At 39.8% G+C, this 23,270-nt stretch overlaps 1 protein-coding gene across 2 annotated transcripts in view; it reads left to right on the plus strand.

The window, feature by feature from the left end:
• The window catches only part of LOC119649596 (dual specificity protein phosphatase Mpk3), an 86,817-nt gene that overhangs the window by 49,661 nt on the left and 13,886 nt on the right, over positions 1-23,270 (plus strand). For both annotated transcript variants that reach the window (XM_038051809.1, XM_038051810.1), the window contains exons 2-4: positions 21,858-21,972; positions 22,466-22,649; positions 22,888-23,023. In XM_038051809.1, coding sequence (XP_037907737.1) covers positions 21,858-21,972; positions 22,466-22,649; positions 22,888-23,023 — 435 coding nt within the window. The remainder of the gene's footprint in view (positions 1-21,857; positions 21,973-22,465; positions 22,650-22,887; positions 23,024-23,270) is intronic.

The following is a 23,270-nucleotide window of genomic DNA, read 5'->3' on the forward strand; positions in this document are numbered from 1 at the left end:
TAAAGGCGTGCCCACTGTATTCTATCTTAACCAGCCTCTGTCCAGTCTGAGTGGCGATACGTGGTCGCAATTGCATCATGCTCGGAAGTACACGCGTTGTGGGATTCGCGTATCAGATAGAAAGCGAACGTCTGATGGTTGGTCATATCCATGGTATTTTTCTCGAAATCCGGCATTTTCCAATGAAGCATTTGTGATAACTACTTTTGGCTCGATTTCCCGCGGACCCGCGGATACTTCCTGCATGCTGTAGACAGCGCCTATTAGCACAGAGCCAGCTCCGTGAATTATTTGCACTGCATTCCTCTGTGCCTTCTTCCCGAGCAGATAACAATATCAATACTTCCCACTCTTCTATTTACAATGGTTATCTGACTGCTAGAACGTTGCGTTCACACAATTAGTTCCACCGATCGTTATCGTTCCAATTCATGTGATTTCATATTGTTTGTGCACACATTCACATTCATGCACGAATAACTATCTTTTCATGAATGGGAAACAACCAGCAACCTCAAACCTACGACAAATACACTTGGTATCTACAACGTACTGTAGTTAAATAGAATAGTTTGTCGCTTCTTCCTATCTATTTATATTTGTATTTATATTATCACTTCCGTTCCAGGAAATTCAATTTTTCTGGTGTATCATCGGAAATGAGTTTATGGACTGGTGTGTGGCGAGTTTTAAGTCGGCTGCGTACTCGGTTAAATTGTTTCCTGCTATTTGAAATGCAAATCTATACCAGATAACCGTTTGCTATGCTATTTTTTCGCGTATACTTATGCTCACCTTCCAAACAAACCAATTTCAGCAGCAACGACGACGGGAAAAACGGTCGGAATTATAGGTGGTAAATGTTCCAGAACGAATGGCGGATGGGGCGAAGCAAGGGGTTTCCAGACGTTGTCGACGGTAGCAACTTAATGTTTATTTGATTTGTATGGTTTATTCTTGTCGTTTGATTCAGCCAGTGATTGAAATTGAAAGATTTGATAAATGTTTCATCCCCTTAACGTGAGGGGAGAAGACTAAAGAATTGTTTAACAAGGAGTAAGCGAACTGTGCAAGAATTTGAATCGCAATCGTTGTATATGAAAAGAAAAATCGAAATAACACCTTAAGCAGTGAAGGCATAAGGTCCTTACTGTAAAATCTCTATATGTTTCTTGCTTGCCCAGCAGAGCATCCATAAAATATTGCTCTTCCTTCACACTGCAAGTTTTCAGATATGGATGGCCAAGTAGCATCTACGTATAGCTCAAAGAGTATGGTAGGTGGCGTGGAAATCTGCTGGAAAAAGCGCACATAGATAATTTGATATTATTGCATCGACTAATCAGCTCCCATAGATGGTGACCTGGTAAAACTAACCATTGTTCAGTGCTAGTAGCCTCTACTGCGAATTTGATATAAAGTGTTGACCCTAGAACCTACTAAAGCATTGCTATAGTTAGGAATCGACGATTCTTACCAGTATAGACTAGAAAAGGGATTGGTGTACAGTTCAAGAAAGGCGTCTTGGAAGTGACGTTTTGACGGTAAAAATTAATATTAATGCTAATGTGGATTGGAAAGTAGAATCCATTTTATCTTTGCTCAGTTCAAGCTTAGCAGAAATCCATCGGATTCAATGACCGCAGATGGTTCATTTATCATCATCAACGCTGCAACAACCGATATCCGGTCTAGGCCTGCCTTAATAAGGAACTCCAGACATTTTGGTTTTGCGCCGGGGTTTACCAATTAGATATCCCTAAAAGCTGCCTATCGTCCTGGAATACGCCATCGCTTCATCTCAGGCAGTTTCTGCCTCGTCTTCTTTGGTTCAATGCTAGACTGAATAACATATTGGATACCTGAGGTTTTCTTCTGGTCGGAGAAGCAAGAAACAAAGAAAGCGCTCGGAACGTCCATTTACCACAATTAAGGGGTATCCCTTCAAGGTTTTAAATCCGAATTTTGCTTAAACAAACTGGAAACTGATCCCTGAACTTCATATGCCACAATTAACGAACAAAATAGGCAACAACCGTACTGTATTGATTGAAATTTTTCCAAAAAGAAAAAATGCCAGGAATTTTAATATACCCAAGTATTTCAACTTGGCATTTGGTATTAAGTATTCTCCCAGGTGCTTCGACCTACTTTGCACATGTGCCGGACACTGTACTAGAACGTGTATGGAGGTTTCGAGACACTCCGTACAGAACCTGCAGACAAGTGTCCGTAGACATCCCTAAGTTTCAAAGGTGTTAGCTTACTCGGCAGTGACCAGTGAATATTCCCACTATAATCCGTAGGCTCTTCTTGGTGAGGACCCTGGATTGCTCCAGCTGTTCCTCTTCATTTTTTAATGTCATAGCCTCGAACCGTTTCCAATTTCACAGAATGGTTTTGGCCCGTGTAGAGGCGTCCCTGCTCCCTTCCTGGCCAGCTCGTCTGGTGCCTCATTGCCTTCTAACCCAAAATGGCCTGTAACCTAGAGTACTCAGACCTTATTTTGTGAGGCGAGCATATTCAGCCTCTCAAGCCATTCCCATATTAGTTTCGAATTCTCCTGCTTGGACCTAAGTGCCTTGAACGCCCTTGGCTGTTGGCCAGAATGGCAATGCTCTGCCCCTATAGTTCCTTTGGAGTTGAAGGAGGCACATCTATATATATTTCCGCCTGGAATATGCCAGTGTGATTACCCTTTGGTACCAAGTACATTTTCCTTGGACCAATGATACCGGCGCCCGCTCCCTCTGCTGTGAGGGATCCGACACTTTAACAAGTAATCCGTTGTTAATTTAAGCTGTATGTCACAGCCACGCTCTCCCAGTTTGCCTTGTTACCTACCCCTACGTGTTCAAACTTTTTATCGAAATGTTAAGTGTTTTAGACGGTAACCATGGAAACCTGCAGCTGACTTTAGTGATGGACTGGCCATTCGGTTCCGTTTGGTGTTATACTATGAGCCGATGTCTGGCAATAAGTCATTTTATGGGCTTTGCTTCCAGAGTTGATTGTGAAGAAGTTTTCTTCTCCGATTCTTGCACTTCTGTAATTGCGTTCTTAATCTAACGATTGATTGTACATACATGATAAGGCATTCGCACTTGTCGAAAGATATGAGGATGCGATGGCTGAGTAACACTCGCTGCTGATACAATGAAGATTGGTCGCACAGTTCGCTTTTCGGAGTGTAATTTTATGAAGATGACAACTTAAAAACCGCACATTTGTAATCAACTTTATACCTATTATTTTAAAAAAAATTTTGACAATGACATCTGTGTTATTTATCGTGGAGGGGACGTGAGTTCGGCACCAAAGTAGTGTGCTTTGACACTGCTAGATATTTTTAATTCGGCTGGATGATGCTCTATGCTGTAGTCTATATTACTGCAAAATTTTCTGATTCTAGGGTGAACTTAAGGAGGGTTTTCCTGCCAATTACTAAAAATTATAGTAATGTACTATTATTAACTTAATTTGAACAGGTATCGGTATGGAGGGTATTTCGGAGCCTAGGCCCATATAGTGGCAGATTTTTTTCAGATTTTTCGGTTGGGTAGTTTCTGAGAATGGGTCCGTTAACGAACTTTCAACCCCCCGCACTCCCCAACTTTTCAACAAATATCAAAACTAAGAACGGCTTCGAAAAGTACTAATCGAGACCTTTAATTTGATACCCCACATGACTATATTTGATGAAAAAAAAATGTTCACCCCCCCTTAAATTCGACGTAAAAGGATGTAACTCACTATATGCGTGAGCGTTCACAGTTCCCACCTTTCTACCAAATTTGGTGCCCATCGCGATAACCGTCTCCGAGAAAAATGCGTGTGACGGACAGACAGTAAACCGATTTTAATAAGGTTTTGTGTTTACACATACTACAGCATAGAACATTATCCTGCCGAATTTGATGAAAATCACACTATTACTAACAAAGTTATTCTAGGTCAAAACTGTCGCTTCTCTGCAAATTCAAGACTATGAATGTAAATATTACTTGAAAGTGGAAATTTTCACATAATATCATATATGCATATTTCACGTGCTACATGCTAATAAGACAAATGCACACTCAAATCTCTTTATAAAGGAAATACACAAAACCTTTCATATCTGAAGCGCTGAGCTGCCGGTTTTCCGACTTGTTCTTTAATTTGCGTGCTAAGTTGTAATATATGCTTATCTGGCTTGTTGAACTTTTCGCGTAGTTCCTCCTTTTCCTGATGTGTTTTCGCTACATTACTAGTTGGTTTACTAGTTTTACTTTTTCCTTCCTTTGATGTTAGTTGTATTTTTTTGTGTATTTTGTGTTACGCTTTTGATCGATGGTAGTGGTCTTGTTACCCCCGAACTCTTACTAAAAGGGTCGATCAAATACAGTAGAGTGCTCCCCAGAATTCCTAGGATCGATCTCCTGAGAGGGTGGATTTTCCAGTACAACTGGTCTGCCTCCTGAGGTATACATACTATAGCCATAAGTTCTGTCAGTCGATGCGTATAGTGAGAAATGTTAGGCCGCCGAAACTGGAGAGTACCTAACGATACCCCATTTCCGTCAGACTTTCAGGTTTCAAACGTCAGTAGCGCGACAACACGATGAACTTCGGTAACTATCAAAAAAGAATCGTGATTATTGCGTTGTACCAATGTGGGAATACGCCGAAAAAGATTCATAGTTTGTTTAAAAAAAAAGCTGCCGGTAAACGAACGATTCGTTTTTAGGACATTAGTTCGATATCGCGGAACAGCTTATGTGATTAACAGGCCGACAGGCCGCCCGTGCTCCGTACGTCGTCCGAATATCATGCATGCTATACGTGAGCGTTTTCATCGCAACCCTCTCCGCAAGCAGAAAGGAATGTCGACGGAAATGGGCACTTCAACTCGAAGTATGAGTTGTATTTTACAAGAGGATCTTGGTATCGGTGCGTACCGGCGGTGCGTTAGCCATATGTTAACGCCAAAACTGAAGGAAATACGGCTCCGCGAGTCCAATGTCGTCACTATCCGACTTCTGTCATGGTATGGATAGGGCCTCTCATATCACGAAGTAACTGACATTAATTTCCGCGAGGCCGGCGTCAAAACCAATGCGAGCGTGTACAAAAAGAGGTTAGAGGATGTAGACGTGCCATTGAGTGACTCGGCTTCCGCTCACAAAGCCAAAATAATTCAGCTGGGGTTAGCGGCGCATGTTCCTGACTTCATAACCGCGAATGAATGGTCCTCAGGCAGCCCAGACTTGAATCCTCTGGACTACAGCCTTTGGTCTAAGTTAGAGGAGACTGCCCTACACCGATTTAGAGAGCTTGAAGGCCAGCATCGTGCGTGCAGCTCGAGAAATGTCGCTTCATATCGTACGTGAAGCGATCAATACATGGCCTCACAGACTTCGGACCTGTATAGCTGCTGGCGGCGGCCATTTTGAATACTTTTTGTTTGTTTGAAAGCTCTATGTTTACCTTTTCTAGTGGTATACTTTTTCATTGATTGTTTGGTTAACTGTCAGAACTTATGGCTATATTATGTATACTATATTGTTTTGTTCCATTGTATTTGGATGAAAGCAATTTATACTTCTTCCCAGATTCAGCGGTGTTTGTATTAGAATTTGCGCTGGGATACCACTATTCAAGGCTACCACTGGAAGGTGTAAGACGACTTGATCCACATATGGACAAAGATAATTAGAAATAAATACGATCAGGAACATCACCTTGCGTATCGGAACTCATCCCTGAGGGGAGGCGAAAGGAGAGAAGGAGAGAAAGGAGAAGCAGGCCCGAAAGTAGAGAACGTAGATTTCGAAGCGCTTACAAATTAATTAAAAGACTTCTCATTGATATCTGACCAATCCAGTTTAAATTATATCGGTTCGGTAGAGTCTTCCATGCTTGTTAAATGTTGAGTATACGAATCTGATTAAAACTTTCACAGAGGAGTCATAAAGTTAGTACGATCTTTGGAGCTATCGAAACGTCACAATTTTAGTTAAAACTTATCTTGTGTTTAAGGAAAGGGTAACACAAGGGAGGGATCATCCGAAGTATCAGCCTGATTACATGGTAGACTCTGCATCATACTGTTCCACTCAATGGCTGAAAGAATCCTATTTTAAATCGCTATCCGCACCGTGGGAGTTGAAATTAAATTTCTCTATTTTTTACGGTTGGAATAAGTTTTAAATAACAATAATCCATCCATAAAGTCATTTCCTTATGAGATTTTTCTCCGGAAATCCGTCTTCAAAACGACCTTATCTCTTGAATAAATTCCCGTCTTCCTACAACACCTTATCAATTAATTAAATTCGCATATAACATTCTCCCAACTGTGTATTTCCAACAGCGCGTAGCATACGGCAGCTGTCAGTGCGCCCCGATATCAATCTTTGATAAAGTAGTTAGTACTCCAATTTAAGCCGGAAATGCATTCTTTGATAGATTCAAATCTTTTTTTAAAAATAATCCACTGATGCAAACGAGCAGTGCCACTGAGGATTTTCAGCGGAAGGCTGGATACTGGAAAAGCTTGTTAATGAGTTGTTTTTTTTTATGTTTTATAGGCTACCGTTCTAATCTTATGTTATGAGAAAACGTCGCTTAATGAGCAGTCTCGATCACTAGAACCTTATCTTGATTAATCATTCGAGTCAATAAACTTGAGAAAGATCTTAATAGGTAACATGGATTTCCGGAGAAATCAACATTCTCTAGAAAAATGCTAGTGTTTACGTGCGAATAGATGCCGAAACCTTGTCTGATATTGCTAATTAGCCGATCCCGAAATTGTTGGGCAGGTATTCAATTTGAGAAACGTTTGAGATATCAACTTGGAATTTGACTTTTATGGGTACCTATTGAGAACTTGCGTGTGATTAGCTAAAAAAATCTAATCAGCATTTCATAATTTTCTTGAGAAAACTCTTACTCAGCAAAGTAATGGCTGATGGAGTAGTTGAATAACAAAGTTCATTTGAATTTACAAATCTTCAAAATCAATAAACTTTGATAATAATCATCATTTTCGTGATTCAAGTTTTTAGCATTGGAATATTATGATAAGTTCAGTCTCCTTTTTTTATAATTCTAAACAGAATGGTGTGTTTTTAGATGAAATAAACCATTATAAAAGTGAAAGAATCTTGTTACTGAAAATTTATGCAAATATTGTGTTAGATCACCCACACTGTTTGCAAATTTACGATAGAAAAGGCATTGGCTTCCCTCGAGTTGGTTGAGTGTTTTGTTCATGACATGAAGCCGCTGGGAATGATTGTTAGCTCTCGAAACTGAGTTAATTTGCGGACAAACTAAGGGGATATGTAACGAAAATTTAGATTATGGTTTCAGAATATCAAATATGGTTGGGAAATTATTCTATTTCTACCTTGTTTTTTGTCAGCATTTTCCTGAAGTTGATCTGTGGCTCTGTGGTTTTACAATTTCTTCGGTAGTTTTTTTGCGACTTTTTGGTTTGTCATTTGTCATTATATGATTCAATCTTTCGCACTATACACTAGATTTAATTGATGTCAAACACTGGCTCTCAGTGTTATACAAATTCTACGGGTCGTACGTTTTTTATTTCAAGAATGGATGGCTAAGATAGTTCTAATCTAGTAGGGTCTGTCCCTTTTGATCTTCTATCAAGAGGTATCTAGAAATGCCCTTTTTATCTACAGCTTCAATAACAATCGAAATAGTACAATATAAACATATAGTCGCAGATAGACAAACTCAAAGTTGTAATTCGTGATAGTAGCCTGACAATTGGATAGCATTTCATCTCATCTTAATCATAAGATTAGAAACAGTCCCAATCTCACCACTATCAAACATTGACTATTCTATCCATTCATTGAATTAATTCCGTTTCCAGTAAAAAAAAGAAACAAAATATTGGGAACAGGAAATATTAAGCATGCACTTAAACAAACAAAATTGTGTAAACGGTCATTTCTCATGTGCTGTCTACTGCGGGGAATCCTCAAAGAGGTGAATCGACAAAATTCCCAAACGGAAGTACAGGAAAAATGTTCGATATGATCTAAAAATTTTAAAGATTGCATCTAAATCAGCAATAAGTTCCCAATGGATTAAATGATATCAAAATTGATTTGCAAAAAAATGTCGGGGAGGAAAAGTAAAAATAATTTTAATTTGCCAAATTTCCATGCAAACATAAACAAAAAATTAATTATTAAGGGTAGCCTTTACTTCTAAAATAATTGGTGATAGATTATCGAACTTAGTCGGCATTTAACTCTAATGCGGCCTAGGCAATGCAATAGAACCCGCCCACTCCAGGATAGCAGAACAGTATAAAAAGAGTTCAAGGGGCTCGGAAAGTCGTCAGAGGAGCTGATGCAAGTTGGCTGGAACCGGCAGTGGGGGCGACTTACATCTTGTCGAAAATACCACGTTATCTCCAATATTTAGGAGGTTTGCTGATAATAAAGCTTCAAAAAATGCTACTAATGCTTCAGGCCATTTTGGTTCCCGATCGATTGATCATTGAAGCTAACACTGAAACTTCGGAAGTTGAGACAAATGCATACGATACCTTCAAATGTTGTAATAACCAATGATGATGAAGCTCGAAAGCAATAGAAAGCCGAAACTATATTCACCTGCCAATTCAAAATGGCACCTCGTCTCCTCGAGGTGTAAATTTAAATTTTTTGCTGAACGGTTAACATACCAAGTCCTGATTCTGGTAAAAATTCTACCAATTGCTACCAGTCCTCCGAATCTATGTATTATGTGAGTCGAGTGAATAAGCTAGCTTAAAATTTGTAGCTTTAAAAGTGCCATGATCGCTTTGATGAAAGGAAGGTTTGCGCTCGCTGTTAAATTTTAGTTTCGTCGCCTTTATATAAGATATAGCCTTCAACAGGAGTTTGTTTCGGACGCTCGAACTGGCAACACTTCTGGACGCTACAGAGTATACGCCTCCTTTATCATTCCATTCAAACTTTTACTAAATGCTTAGCAAGTTTAACCTAATTCGTTTTGGAGTCAGTGAAAGAGAATGACAGAACAGCACAGAATACAGTGAAGACAGATGCTTATATCGAGCATTTCCGTGTATTAGTACCTTTCGGTCGTAGATCAAAAGTACGAGTGTTAGCAGCGAAGCTCAAAATTAATGAAGAGAATGTTTATTGAATGTTCCACCGAGATTTACTAATAAGTCGTTTGTGTGCGAAACCGGTTTCTTGCGTTGAAATTTGAAGCTAGCTCTGTACCCAACAGATTTAAATTTCTTTGGACTTTTCTGTTTTTTCCCAAAAAAGAAAGAGTGTCATCAAAAGAAAGACTCCTTAAATACCAGCAGATTCCGGAGGAGACTATGATAGTTTCACACGATTTAACATCAACCGGTCCGTCTCATATCGCAACGTCGCCAAAGATATCTGGATACATTGAAATAGGATCTTTTACCGACCTCTCCATGCTCTTCTGACACTGCTCGTTTTCAATACTTGTCGCTTCGAAGGATAGAAAACTATTTACCAGGTCATCGATTCATACTTTCGTAGAAAAATCAGGCTGATCTTATAATAATCAAAATTTAGACAAAGAAAAGCAGACTGCAACTGCAGCCATCCTCGCTAAACAAAGGTCATCCCTTGAAGTCTCCGCCAGTGCATAATCCAAATGCCTCCCGAAATCCACCATTTACACCCTATTATCGATTTCCATGATTGGATAGTATAAATGGAAGATGGCTTCACGTTTTGGCTTTGTTTCACGACTACAATCAGGCCGTCTGTAAAACCGATAATTGTCGTTTCCTCCAGAACTTGAAATCTATCGACTCCTCATGATGCGAAGGCTAATCTACCGTAACAATCTCTGTGAGGTTTATAACTTCATACCAAGCTAAAATTGAAAAAAAAAAAAAACATTTACATGCATGGGAATAAGCTTTCCCCGTCCTTAATTGTATTTTTCTTCTTTCTTTTCTGTCTCTCATTCTTTTCTACGTCGCTGCTCTTCTCTTTTTTGCTCCTCTTCCCATCTCTCCCTTTTGTGTCGCTCTTCATCTCCCTCTCTTTTGCATTACTATCTTCTTTTTCTCTTTTTCTTTCTTTCATATCACCAAGCCCCCATTCTTTCTAACTCTTTCGTCATTCTGCCTCTCTTGCGTCACTTCACCTTCCGCTTATTTCTTTCCATCTTCCTCTTGCTTCTCTCCGTCTTCCTCTTGCTTTTCTCCTACTTCCTCTTGCTTCTCTTCTTCGCACTCCTGCTTTGTTCTTTCTCTCTCCTGTTTTACTCCCTCTCTCCTCTGCTTCTTTCTTGTTTTTCTCTCTCTCTCCCCCCCCTTATTTCTCTCGCTACCTCCTCTTTGCCTTTCCATTCATTCTCACCCTTCTTATTTTATTTTTCTGCCTCCGTCTTTTCCCTCGCTCTTTCACTCTTTTTCTCACTTCCTTCTCTCGCTCATTCATTCTCTTCTTCACTTCCTTCTTTCACTTTTTCATTTCTCTCTCTTCCTCCCCTTCCCCCTCGCCCTCCCGTGCTTCCTCTCCCTCCCGTGCCTTCTCTCCCTCCCCTTCCTTCTCTCCCTCCCCTTCCTCCTCTCCTTCCCCTTCCTCCTCTCCCTCCCCTTCCTCCTCTCCATACCCTCCCCCTCTCTCTCTCCTTGCTTCTTTCCATACCATTCTTCCTTCGCTCTTTTCTTCTTTCTTTCCCGTCTTTCTTCTTCTTCCTTTTTCCTCGCTTCCTTCTCTCACTCCCTCTCTTCTTTCTTTCTTTTATCCCTCCCTCTCTTTCTTCTCTGCCTCTCTCCTTTTCTGCCTCTCTCTTCTTCTCTACCTCCCTCTCCTCCTCTCCCTCTCTCTCCTCCTCTCCCTCTCTCTCCTCATCTCCCTCCCTCTACTCCTCTCCTACCTCGCTCCCTTTCCTCCTCTCACTCCCTTTCTCTCCCTCCCTCTCCTCCTCTTCCTTCCCTCCCCTTCTCTTCCTCCTCTCTTTCTCCTTCCTTCTTTTCTCTTTCTCTTCCTTTTCTATCTCCTTTCCTTTACTCCCTCCCTTTCTTTTCTCCCTCTCTTCGCATCTTCCTTTTCTTTCGCCCTCCCTTTCTTTTCTTCCTCTCTTTCTTTTCTCCCTTCCTTTCTTTTCTACCTTCTTTTCTTTTCTCCCTTCCTTTCTTTTCTCTCTTCCTTTCTTTTCTCCCTCTCTTTCTTTTCTCCTTCCCTTTCTTTTCTCCTTCCCTTTCTTTTCTCCTTCCCTTTTTTTCTCCTTCCCTTCCTTTTCTCCTTTCCCTCCTTTTCTCCTTTTCTTCCTCCCTTCCTTTTTTCCCTCTTTTCTTTGTGTCCTTTCCTTCTCCCCCTTTCCTCCTCCCCCTTTCCTCCTCCCCCCTTTCCACCCCCCCTTTCCTCCTCCCCTTTCCACCCCCCCTTTCCTCCTTTCTCCCCCTCCTTTCCTTCATTCTCTCCCTCCTTTCCTTCTTTCTCTCCCTCCTTTCCTTTTTCTCTCCCTCCTTTCCTTCTTTCTCTCCCTCCTTTCCTTCTTTCTCTCCCTCCTTTCCTTCTTTCTCTCACTCCTTTCCTTCTTTCTTTCCCTCCCTCCTTTCCCTCCTTTCCTTCCTTCTCTCGCTACCTCATTTCCTTCTCTCACTACTTCCTTTCCGTCCCTTCCTTCCTCTTTTCCTTCTCGCCCTGCCTTTTCCTTCTGTCCCTGCCCTTTCCTTCTCTACCTTCCTCCTTTCCTTCTCTACCTTCCTCCTTTCTTTCTCTACCTTTTCCTTTTTTTTCTTCTTTTCGCCTCTTTTCCTTTGGATACTCCCCCTCTTCCCTTCTCCGCTTACTTCCATCCCTCCTCTTCTTGCCTCTTCTCTTCTTACCCTCTTCCCATACATTGTAGTAATTTTTCTCAATCGGGACACTATTCCTTACATTCTTAAACGAAATATGCCAGAATCTACCTCCGTTGCAAGAGCGTTTCCAACCCCTTTTCAAAGTTATCCCGGAAAATGTGCATTTTAAAGGGATGTCTTCCGATGTTTCTAGCGTTCAACACAATTTAGCTGATTGGGCATTTATTTTTCGCACAAAACGATGTTTCGGGAACAGTTTATTCCCTTCATGAATTCTGGTGCCCAGCGGAGACGAAGGGAGTAACTTGTTCCCGAGAAATCGGTGTTTGTGAAAAGCAAATCACCTACTAGCGGAGAAAATGAGTATTTTTTCAGATTTTATCTTCCAAAAGGAAGTTAGAAAATAATTATAATTTTACAATAATCCATCTATCACTCAGCGTAGATCCCCTTAAAATCGGCTAATCTCTCTTCCACTTGATTCGATTTCCATGGAAATAAAACATAAACAATTTGTCGGACTTCTATAAAAGCTTACAACGATATTAGGCGTCAAAAAAAGTTGCGCAAGCAAAAATACTATGAAAAATTTTCGGGTGGGTGTTCTCTAATGTGATCGGGTATTTTTTCCATTTTCAAATTTTATGTTCACTCCATTTAAGCCTGCTCGTGAATTGCTGTATGGCAGCATCAGGTATATGGCTGCCAGTGGTGCTCGTAAAGCAGCGAATCTTTTACGTCTTGATGAATGAAATCTTGGAGAAAAACACCCGCTCAGGTGTATAACAGGGACCGTTCCAAGCGTATCTGATACTTTTATTTGGATACCTATCCGGCCAGATTCTCATGGAATGGCTCCAAGTTAGATCGCCTCTGCCCACGATTCTTTAGCGCGAAATTTAAGATGATTTTTTGAATAATTTGGTTTAATCAACGATTTCAGTTAAAGGCGAATCAGTGGGTTTTCCCTCGGATGTGATTCTTACAATTAAATTTTACATTATTCAATTCGGAAAGATGTGTAGGAGACGGTGGGCGGCAAGTGATCGAAAACGGACCAAACACGCTAACGTTCTCTTAAAGGGGATTTGTCGAATGAATTACATTTAAGTGAGGAGGTGGTTTGAGGTTTTTTCTGTCCTCCCTCATACGGTGCGGACTTGAGATAGTATCATAATTTGTGGAATGCAATATTGCGTGAAGGTTACGCGAGAACGTAAAGAGATAGTTTTTTTGGAACTGAGATATGAAGTGATACCTTCAGTTGTGATTTTGATGTAGTTTTTCTGTTTGCTGTATGATGATTTTGAAGTTGAGGAAATGTGTTTCTTCAAATAGTTTATAAATCGACCGGTTGTTCTCGTGGGAGGGAGGTAGCACGGGATTATCCCGTCAAACAGGCTGGATCTCCCGCTGGATTGATCATCGAGCCATGACTTGAATATTTGGAACTGTTTATAATTTTCCCCACACATTCCACAGTTACTCGGAATTTTCCACTGTTCGTTTTTATATATACAATGTTGAGATTATTCACGTGCAATTGTAAATTATGGAATGGACTTTGCTCTGAAGGATAATTTTAGAACAAAGCCACTTTTTTGTAGCACCTTGTTAAGTAATGGAGAATAAGAATCCGGGTCAGCTCTGAATTCACTTTGATCTTGGAGGAAAGCTAGAGTGGTCAAAGTCTAAGTAAAAGTCCATGAATTATGAGATCATCTAAACTTGGTACTTTCAGAAAGTTGAGAAACTAACCTATTACGAAGGAGGCGGACTGCCGGAATTCATCAAGTCAATTTATAGCCCCCGAAAGTTAGCATGTTTTGCTGGCAACTGTCCGTACTTCACAGCCTATAAACTATTCAAATTATTCCACCATTGCCGGGCAGTCATCAGAAAACATATTGTCCAGAATCAAAACACTTTTCCACACTACACAGCTCAATTTGTCATTGTGTCGCATTCAACTGGAAATGTAGTACTTCCTCTGTAGTATGCATCAAACGAGAGACGGATGCCTTCTGTGCGCTATGTATGCCCATGCTATGCCACTCCAACGACATGGCCGTCTATATATTTGGGTTCAAATGAATATAATGTGTCAACAAAGTTAATTTCATTCACAAATTCTCCATACGACCGGATATGACATTATTTTGTGTTGTAAGTACTGCCTGCTGCCATTGCCATTGCTGTTTCTGTCCGTATAAATCGTGCCCAGGGAAAATGAGAATGGACCCGAAATGTTTTCAAGTGTGTTTGGGATGGATAATAATTTATATTCCGAATGGAATGTTATTGCTTTCGCGTACGCATTCTGAAAAGAGGTCTTGCATGCGGATCGGGTTTTCCTACACATTCGACAGTTTGTCATAGAGTAAGTGGCCTAATGCAAAACACCATTCATTCCTGAGGCAATCTTAGACGAATGTAATTACTCGAGGTATGTCAATTTGAATGCAGTCGTATAATTTGAAATTGCCTACTTACTGAGTATTAAACCATTGCCGTAGGTGGATCAAAAGAAGTGTTGGCTGCGGTGTCTTAATAAACATTTTAGTGGTTCTGTCGTTGAGCTTTGGTGGTTCTGTGGGCATTTTATGAACGTTGACAATGTAAATAATGGCCACAAGACAAAATATGTTGACCAGGCTAACAAATTTGAATATTTAGCTGACATAATAACATTAATTCACTATCGTGGATACCAAAGTGTTTGCTTTTATGACTTAGCAGCAGAAAAGTTGGTCGAATAAACATGAGCGTTCGGAGTGGACATCCCATCTAGAAAATTATATTTTTGAGAGCTTCTGTCTTGATGTGTGTTGCATTTCTTCAATAAAAGAGAGGATGCAAACAGAAAACTGAGAATATGAATTTGCCTTCGAATAATCGACATCGGCATCACAATCAAGTGAGAGCTCGGTCGAACCTACAGCTATGCCGAATTAAGGGCTTTGACATACTGGAACTATTTCAATCTTAACTCTCACATCATCAGTGACATTCCAGCTCCAGAAAGAATGAATATTAGTCAGGACAAATTAGCAAGGGTTTTATTTACTCTGTCTGTTCTGAAAGCAGGTTCGCCCGGTCGTCTCCGCAACAGCAATACATCTTAGGAGCAAGAAGCCGAGTTTTTGGATTTGCTTCATCATCGATTGTAAATCAAGCCAGATTGAGCCTTACTGTCTGGCACAAACCTTCATCAACCTCAGTCTTGCGATTTGGTTTTCCACCTGTCAAATTCCAATATTCACCAACTATTTACACCACTCCCTTCGTGCCACCATTTCCTCGATTTGTATGGTGAGTGTTGTTCATGTGCTCTACTCTCCAATGTTGCATCTGGCAGTCTTTTTGCCTTCATCCATTCACTACGGCCGATCACTGACATGCATGGGCATAGATCCAACGTTTTCCCAGGAAATTGCCTAAAAGTCCATGTTCTGCTTTCATATAGTAGGACTGATTGTATAAAAAATACTTAATTGTTCCTATTATTACAAAAATCAATTGCTTCGACACATGGGGCACAACGTTTTTGTCAGTTATCAATCACCTTCTGGAAGTCATTTGTTGGAATGCTTCTGAGAGTCCTTACTGCTGTGGGTTGGATCTCTTCTTCTTTTATGCGAGCGATGAGAAAAAGATACTGTTGATCCATGTGTGGGGTGTTGCCAGGGAGGTTTAAAGTAGCGTGACAGCAGCATACCAAACTAACCACTTCCGCATGTACACAGCGGTTTGGCACGGCTTATTGCCGTGGTTGGTCTTCCATGCACTGGTGATTTCTGGTCCCGTTCAGTTGGCTCATTTTCGCAACCAACCGAACATTTCCGCGTAAAACTGTGCATTTACGGTTTGCTCAGAAGGTAAAACCTGTCTTTGAATAACTCCCACGATTATCAAGAAAGACCAATAGCATAATTTTCACCTTGGGCTTGCTAATTCGGGCCTTTCTCGGAGGAAGACAATTGTTTGTACGCTTAATTGATTGCTAACTTTGACGTTTCGTTTTCGCGTCGTACTGGAAATTGCAGATCTTCAGTAATCACAAAATAAATTTGGATATTCTCTAAAGTAATTCAAGATGTCTGTTAAAATTTGCAATATATCCACTTTTTGCTCAAGACTCAAAATTATTGTAACTTTTCCCCCACTTTCATTATATCAAATTTTCTGCGATGATAATTTGAACGGTATCGTAGTCGGCCATCAGAGTCCAGAAATTGTTTCACTTCCGTGACATTTCGACAATCGGGGACCTAAGCATTCGTCATCCTCGACGAGCTCCCTCTTCTCCCGGAACTTGACTTGACAAATGAATGAGAAAAACGAAACTAGACACTCTGTAACTTCGGCTGAGGAAATGACAGCCCCTTTGCGGAGATTTCAGAGAAAAAAACTAAAGGAAGACATTTGCTGACATTAGCTTATTTTGTACATGTCATCGAAACAGTGTGTCGAGGTTTTATTGGAGGCGATCTTTTATTCGGGGATTTATCGGAAAGTGGATAAATTCCAACAAGTTAGTTACAGTTGAACGCTTTCTTTGGAACTCAGGCTATTTTTCGACATAATGCTGTAAGCCAAGCATGGCAGAATATATAAACAATTTATTCAACAAACTTTTTATACATATATGCAATGCGCAATAATATTAGTAAGGATTCCAACCTACACCAGCGTTCATAATCGCTTGGTATATCTGGGAAGCAATTTTCAAATGTGTCGAATTTTTCCAGAAAGCCGCCTCGAGGTCGATAAAAATTTTCTTCGAAACTTCCACTTAACGTAGGCCCAGACATTTATAACAGAATTGTGTGGGCCAATCCAGGGTTCCTCTTGAAAGATTCAGTCTCGCTTTTTGCGACAAATTGACGTCTGTCAAACGGTAACAGGGCTTTCTTCGAAATTTCGACCATCTTGGAAGTATTGAGATTGATGGCAAAGGACGAAAATCTTTTTATGATTAGCAGCCTCAAAGATACAGCTTGATTGTATGTTTGACTGTGCCCTGGGCAAATTGTTTCGGTGGGGAACATCAAGCTTGTGATTCAGCTGCAACACCTCAAAAGGGAACTTGGTCGAAAAAAACTACATTACTCCAGTCGCAATCAATATTTTCCTATTTTTAAACGATTCATTTGATAACATGCTTGTCCGACAATGGTGGTTTCTCATTTCCATTATTTTCATGTGAGACTTTCAGTCCTTTCTGTTTCAATTTTGCTTGTTTTTGACGCAAGAACAAGCCAACATTTCGCGAAAACAAGGTCACGATGAATTCTTCATCCCCCATCCTTCAGAAAGCCATGTTTTGACACTATTTATACCGCGAAAGATTTGAACTTTTTAATATGTGTACTTGGCGGCCGCGAAATATACCTGAGCGACTTTCGAGTGTGCAAAGGGGTTCCTGTGCTTTTCTGACAAGCAACCGATACCGACTGAAATTTTCTCATTAAAACGCCAAAGGTGACAGAGTGAATATAGCCATTCACTATCTTACTTGACTGATTTTATGCCCAAAACGAAGGAGCCAAGAAATTAAGAAGACGATTCAGATCACAAAGGTCATTAATATCAAAGCTTTGGACGATAAATTCGGCAATGACGAGATTCAGAAGAGGAATGAAAGATACAGCCCATGTTATATTGTCTGAAGCAAGTTGACTGTTTCTAAGATTCATTTTTTGACCTTAAGTTTGGGCCAACGCCGGTTTTCGGTTTTTAAAGGATAAGTTGGTTACCTATGTTAAAAGTTGAGGTAGAATTTCTACCGCTTCCTCCTCGAAGAAGAGTTCAGTCTGCCGGACTATTCGGGAGGTGGTCGCTACTACAAGGTCCCATAACTTCTCCTTTCCAGGAGTTTCGATAATTCCAAAGCATTTAAATTTCTCCCGATGGACTAATGGAGTTTTATATTCACTCATCTTCTAAGTCTATTGTCAGTTCCTTGATAACACCGCTGGATTGCATCTTAACTGGGGATTTCCAATTAGTACAATAGTTTCGGATTTCCTCCTTTATTTCTTTATCTTCAGAACCTCTCCGCCTATCTTGACGTTGGTTGCCCCATTTACTGGATCATCCATATGTTTGATAGTCCATTGGATCTCTCATCGCTTGTATTATCTTCTATCGTTTCGTTAAGAGTTGTATGGCATGCGATATGACGCCACAACCCCCTAGATGACGATTTTCAAGAAGTACTTCATTATCATATCTGTCTATACAGCTTAGTGTTGTCACTAGAAAACACAATCTGACGTTTATTTCAATTGAACATTCTTCACCCATCTCCTTTCATGGCCCAGGAATTGCCCTAACTTGGTGTTATCCCGTCGTCAGGGAGTTGTATCTACATTTCAATATTCCTTTCCAATGTTCGGTAGTGATTTTCTGTGAAAAACTCCTCGCCTTCTTGATCGTCAATGACTATTGATCGGAACTTTTCAAGCAAAAAACTCTCCAAGCTTTCTACTTCATCCACTATCAACGGTGGAAAAATACGCTTACGATTTTTTTAAGATTTCGAAGGGGTATTATACCTGGAAAGAATTGGTGTGCAGGTAGCCGGTATCTTTATTGAAAAGAGGGGGGAGGTGCTGACCGTAATTTTCTCAAAACTTCTAGTATCCAAAGAAACAATGGGCGACAAAGAAGTGCACGTGTTCTGAAACTATTACTATTAAGTTTTTGGCTTGAGAGGGAATGAATTCGACCGAAATTTTAGAGCGATTGCGCGCATAGTTCGGAGGAAAACACCCTTTTAAGGACCCGAGTATTTACGTGGCATAAGGAATTCTATGGAAGGCGTGAGGTAGTCGATAATTTGAGCCACGATTGCCAAGTAAGGTCGAGTGTTATAATTTTAAACATTGGGGTAATCCGCAGGGTCTTAAAATAAAATCGACGAATATCCTTATTCAAAATCGTTGAGGAAGTCAATATAAACCGTGATGTGGAATTTCGAAAAAACTTCGCTAGATGGGGGCCACGTTTCATACCGGAAGACCACAAGCGGCATCAATTGAAACTTTCTCAGCGGCTGTTTGGTCGATTTCAGAAAGAGGGAGCTTGCGTTTTTGGCAAGAATCGTCTCCTGTGTCGAAACTTGGGCGCACCATTACAGACCCGAGTCGAAACCGGTCAGTATGGAGGGGAGGAAGAGCGACGATATGGTGCCAATGAAGGTCAAGGCGAGATTGTCAACCGTAAGGTAGTGGCAACTGTTTTTTCTTATCGAAAAAGTGTTATTTATCCCGATGATTGACGCATTATTAATACACAGTATATTAAATGCAGGATGTCGCGAAATTCGCATTGCAGTGGAAACGTAAGACAAAATCGCGTCATGAAGAATAAATGACAGCCCAAGGAGTCACGTAGCCAACGCAACGAAACAAAAATTGTACTCCTTTGGCTGGAAAATCTAAGTACATCTTCCAAGTCCGGACTGTAGGACTTGACAAAGGTTATCTCGTTTAAGTTAAGTAGTGATTGAGACCTAATTGACAACTTCACATATAGACGCATAGAGAATACTGAAGGCACTATTTCGAGGGTCCTTCAATAAGTCCTTAGAAAAAGGAAAACAAGATGTTTTACTGTTCCTTTGCTTCTGGACTGTAATGACATATCCACGCTTCGTCTATAGTAATGTATCGAAGCCGAGATAGATCAAGGTTGAGGTAGGAAAGGATCGAAACAGCTTGAGAGTCGACATACGATTGAATTTATTTTCTACCGCAAACGCGATACCCATTAGGCCGACATTTTTCTCAATTCGCAATTTTTTTTGCAAAATCAGAAGTCATATATTCTGCGATTTGTTGGCCATTTCAAACAGTATCATTGATTTCGTTAATTATTTCGAGAGTAGTTCCTTCCATTTGGCGTGCCATGTTGAAAGTCATTTGCCCAATTGTAAACAGTTGCAAACACAGAGACAGATGTTCCGTAAAATTCACCCAACTCAGCTTTAATCTCTTTCGGTGCCAAGCCTTTAAAATACATATATATAAAAGTTTAATCATTGCTGGAAGTTAACCTTTTTTTTCCATTTTAAGTAATAGTTTCTTCCTTCAATCGATGATCAAAATGAAACCGTGTGACAAATATAACTGAGGCTTTGCTGGTTAGGTAATTAGAGCATTAGGTTCTCGTAGCAGAAGGTTGCAGTTCAAATGTCACTGGTGGCAGAGGTATTTATCTTATATTGTGACTGAATGTCGGATACCAGCCGACCAGCCAAGTTGTGAATGAGTGCTTAAGTCAAATCAGGGTAATATTCACAGGCGAGCGCAATGCTGACTATATTGTCTTCAAGTGTGGGATTATTATTATTTGACAGCTATCTGGTGAAAAATGACTCCAAAACAAGCTCTTTCTGATGCCATGAACACCATCTTCTGGATTTTCCAAGGACTAATTGAACCCTTTCATATTTTTATTGAAGGTCTCTTTTCTGATGAGTAGGCACTATGAAGTAGGCTAGGTTCGATATTGCAAAGCCAACAAGCTTCTATCCACTGAGATTTCATTTTTAATCTGGTAGTGCCTTACCTCACAACATGTACGTGATGTCTCGCTTCATCAATTTTCACCTGATCGTGATCCTTCACGTTACTCTCGACCCTGGAATTCTAGCTAATTTGTTTTGATACATCAGTTGTTCATCCAATGAATATTGATCAGCCACTTCTCAATCCTTTTGGCATTTCAAACCGGAAAAAGATAAAATAGAGAAAGTATCCTCCAGATGGGGTACATTTTTTTTACGTTAATCATAACAAAACTTTCACCAAACTTTGAGGGGATTCACCGAAAACTTGACTGAAAATTTCTTGATATTGATAAATAATTAATAGAAATAACCGATTAATCATTAATTGCATTGTGTAATCAAGTTTGGGGTCATATCCTCTATGATCGTATCTCGCAATAATTGAATAGTGTTGTTCGAAACAATCTAATTAATTCCAATAGGGGTTATTTTTCTTTGAACATAAATGATGAGCAATTTCCGGAAATTGTGTTATTTAGTGAAGACTAAAGGCTTCGAAGTAAGGGAAACAATAATTCACCAGGAAGGAGAACCTCAAAAACGAGCACTCATCATGACTGTTTTCCCATCGCACTCAACGTTGAACACTTACTATTTAAACAAACGTAGCGGCAGCCATAATCACGCAATAAAAGCAATTAAAACTATTTTAATTCCAACCTTAACTATATACGATAGCTCTCATTCCCTATATTCTGCTCCTCTCCTCTATGTTTTGTTGCTCTATCTTCCTGTCTTTTAAATGGAGAACTTCCTTCCGCTGTTTTCGTTAGTTCCTTTCGGAACTGTACAACCCCCAAGCGATTCAAGTACCATAAACATGATCAAATCCAGTGTTGCATTGAAACATATAGAAACGGATGAAACAAATACAGCGGAATACGGCCTTACAAAAAAGATTTGAAAAGACTTGAAAGAATTTTTAAAATGCAGATACGTACGCACTTGGGCCCTCTATCCGGAGCTCGGGCACTGTGTGCATATAGCATAACATAATATGATTCACACAGCATACTCATTACATATTCCGCTCATGGTGCGGTGGAAATATGAAGTTTCTATTGAAGTGATCGGGATGGGACACTAATGCTTACAAGTGTTCGGTAGGAAGAGATTGATTTACTTCGGATGGTTGAATCGATTCGACTCCGTTGGGGTTGAATCTAATCACCAGTTTGGAAGGCTCCTCTTCACCGATTCTTGTATAACATCCGAGGTGAAGGTTACGAGCTCTCGTTCAATTGTTCCAACGATCTACTCCCGGGCATTCCATCAAACTTAAATCCATTCAGTTGTTCATCACATTCAAGTCCAATATAGGTTGGACAGTATTTTTCGTCTATGAATGTACCCTCAAACACATGTTTTCTTTTTATATCAAGTGTACATATATGTATATTGTTTACTTACTAAAGTTTTTCCGTTTTGAAAATTTATTTCCAGATGGCTTTCATAGTTTCCGGGATGCATTTCCGGAGTGGTGTGAAGAGAATAGTTCAAATCAAGATATGGAATCTAGTCCCGGTACCACGCAGGCCGATCAATTAATGGGGTTAAGGTAATGATGGTTAATTACTGCTTGTATGTCGGTTTGGAATCGATAATGCCCAGAATGGGGAGTGTATCCTGTTGCGTGAAGATATTCTAAGCATTCATGTTGAGAAAGGATGAGGCCGAGAGTTAACCAAGAGAATAATGAATAGAATTTACCAATTACCACGTAATAATAACAAATCATGCTTTCATTCTAGTCATTATCGAATTTGAATGAACTCCTACACAGTTGGTGCTAAAATTAACAAAAAATTGAATTATATACATAAAATATGATCATTACTTTCCATTCCCATCACACAGGATACACTTATGACTATTCCCAATTATTTATTGCTCAATTTGACGATTACAATTTCTAATGTTTATTTTCATTCTATTTTCAATTTTTTAACTTCTTCCATGTACACATTGAAATGAAAAATTCCTTTCGTCATTACATCCGTTGGTGATGTCTATGCCTCCGCTGGCCATGCTCGTGTTGCATACGAAAATAGATCGTTACGAATATCAACACCACATTCTGATTCAGCGTGCAGTAGTTCAGCAGAATCATCAGATTGCGAAAGTACAACACATCATCAATCAAATGAAGATCCAGTGGAAATAGTTCCGGGTGTATATCTAGGAAATAGGCAGCATAGCATCGACTCACAGGCGTTAGCAAAGTATAATATAAAAGTATGTTCGCTTTATCTTATTCTAAACAAAGTAGAGTATCGGATTATGCTTTGTCTGGTATGGTCATTGTTTTCTTTTTTCCACCAGCCTTGATTGTCTGGCTATGTTTTTCCAGCATTAGCTTTGTGAGAAATTCTCCTTAGTCTTTTGATTTACTTTTAATTACATTCTTGATCGACTGATCATAAGCCAATCGACATTCTCCAGTTAATGTATTTTTATTTCTTTCTCTTTTTAGTATGTTCTGAACGTGACATCAGATCTTCCCAATGTTTTTGAGGCTTCCGGCAGAATACAGTATTTAAAAATTCCAATCACAGATCATTATTCACAAGATGTTGCCATACATTTTCCCACTGCTATTAAATTTATTGGTAAGAACATGGGAGGAAAAGTATAGGGTTATTTATATTTTAAGAAAAACAAATAGTTGAAGATGTGGAGGTTGATGTGACAGAAGAAAGTTTTTGAATTGAATATGTTTCAAAGAGTAGAAGGAGAAAATTTGCCTGCAAAACAAAAACATACGAGTAAGTGCGTAAATTGAGTTTAGATTAATTATGGAAAGTTAATAGCTGGTGCCTTTTTTGGAGAACAAAGAGACAATAATAAATTTAAAAA

Source organism: Hermetia illucens, chromosome 2, assembly GCF_905115235.1.
Source record: "Hermetia illucens chromosome 2, iHerIll2.2.curated.20191125, whole genome shotgun sequence".
In the NCBI taxonomy this organism is placed as follows: Eukaryota; Metazoa; Arthropoda; class Insecta; order Diptera; family Stratiomyidae; genus Hermetia; species Hermetia illucens.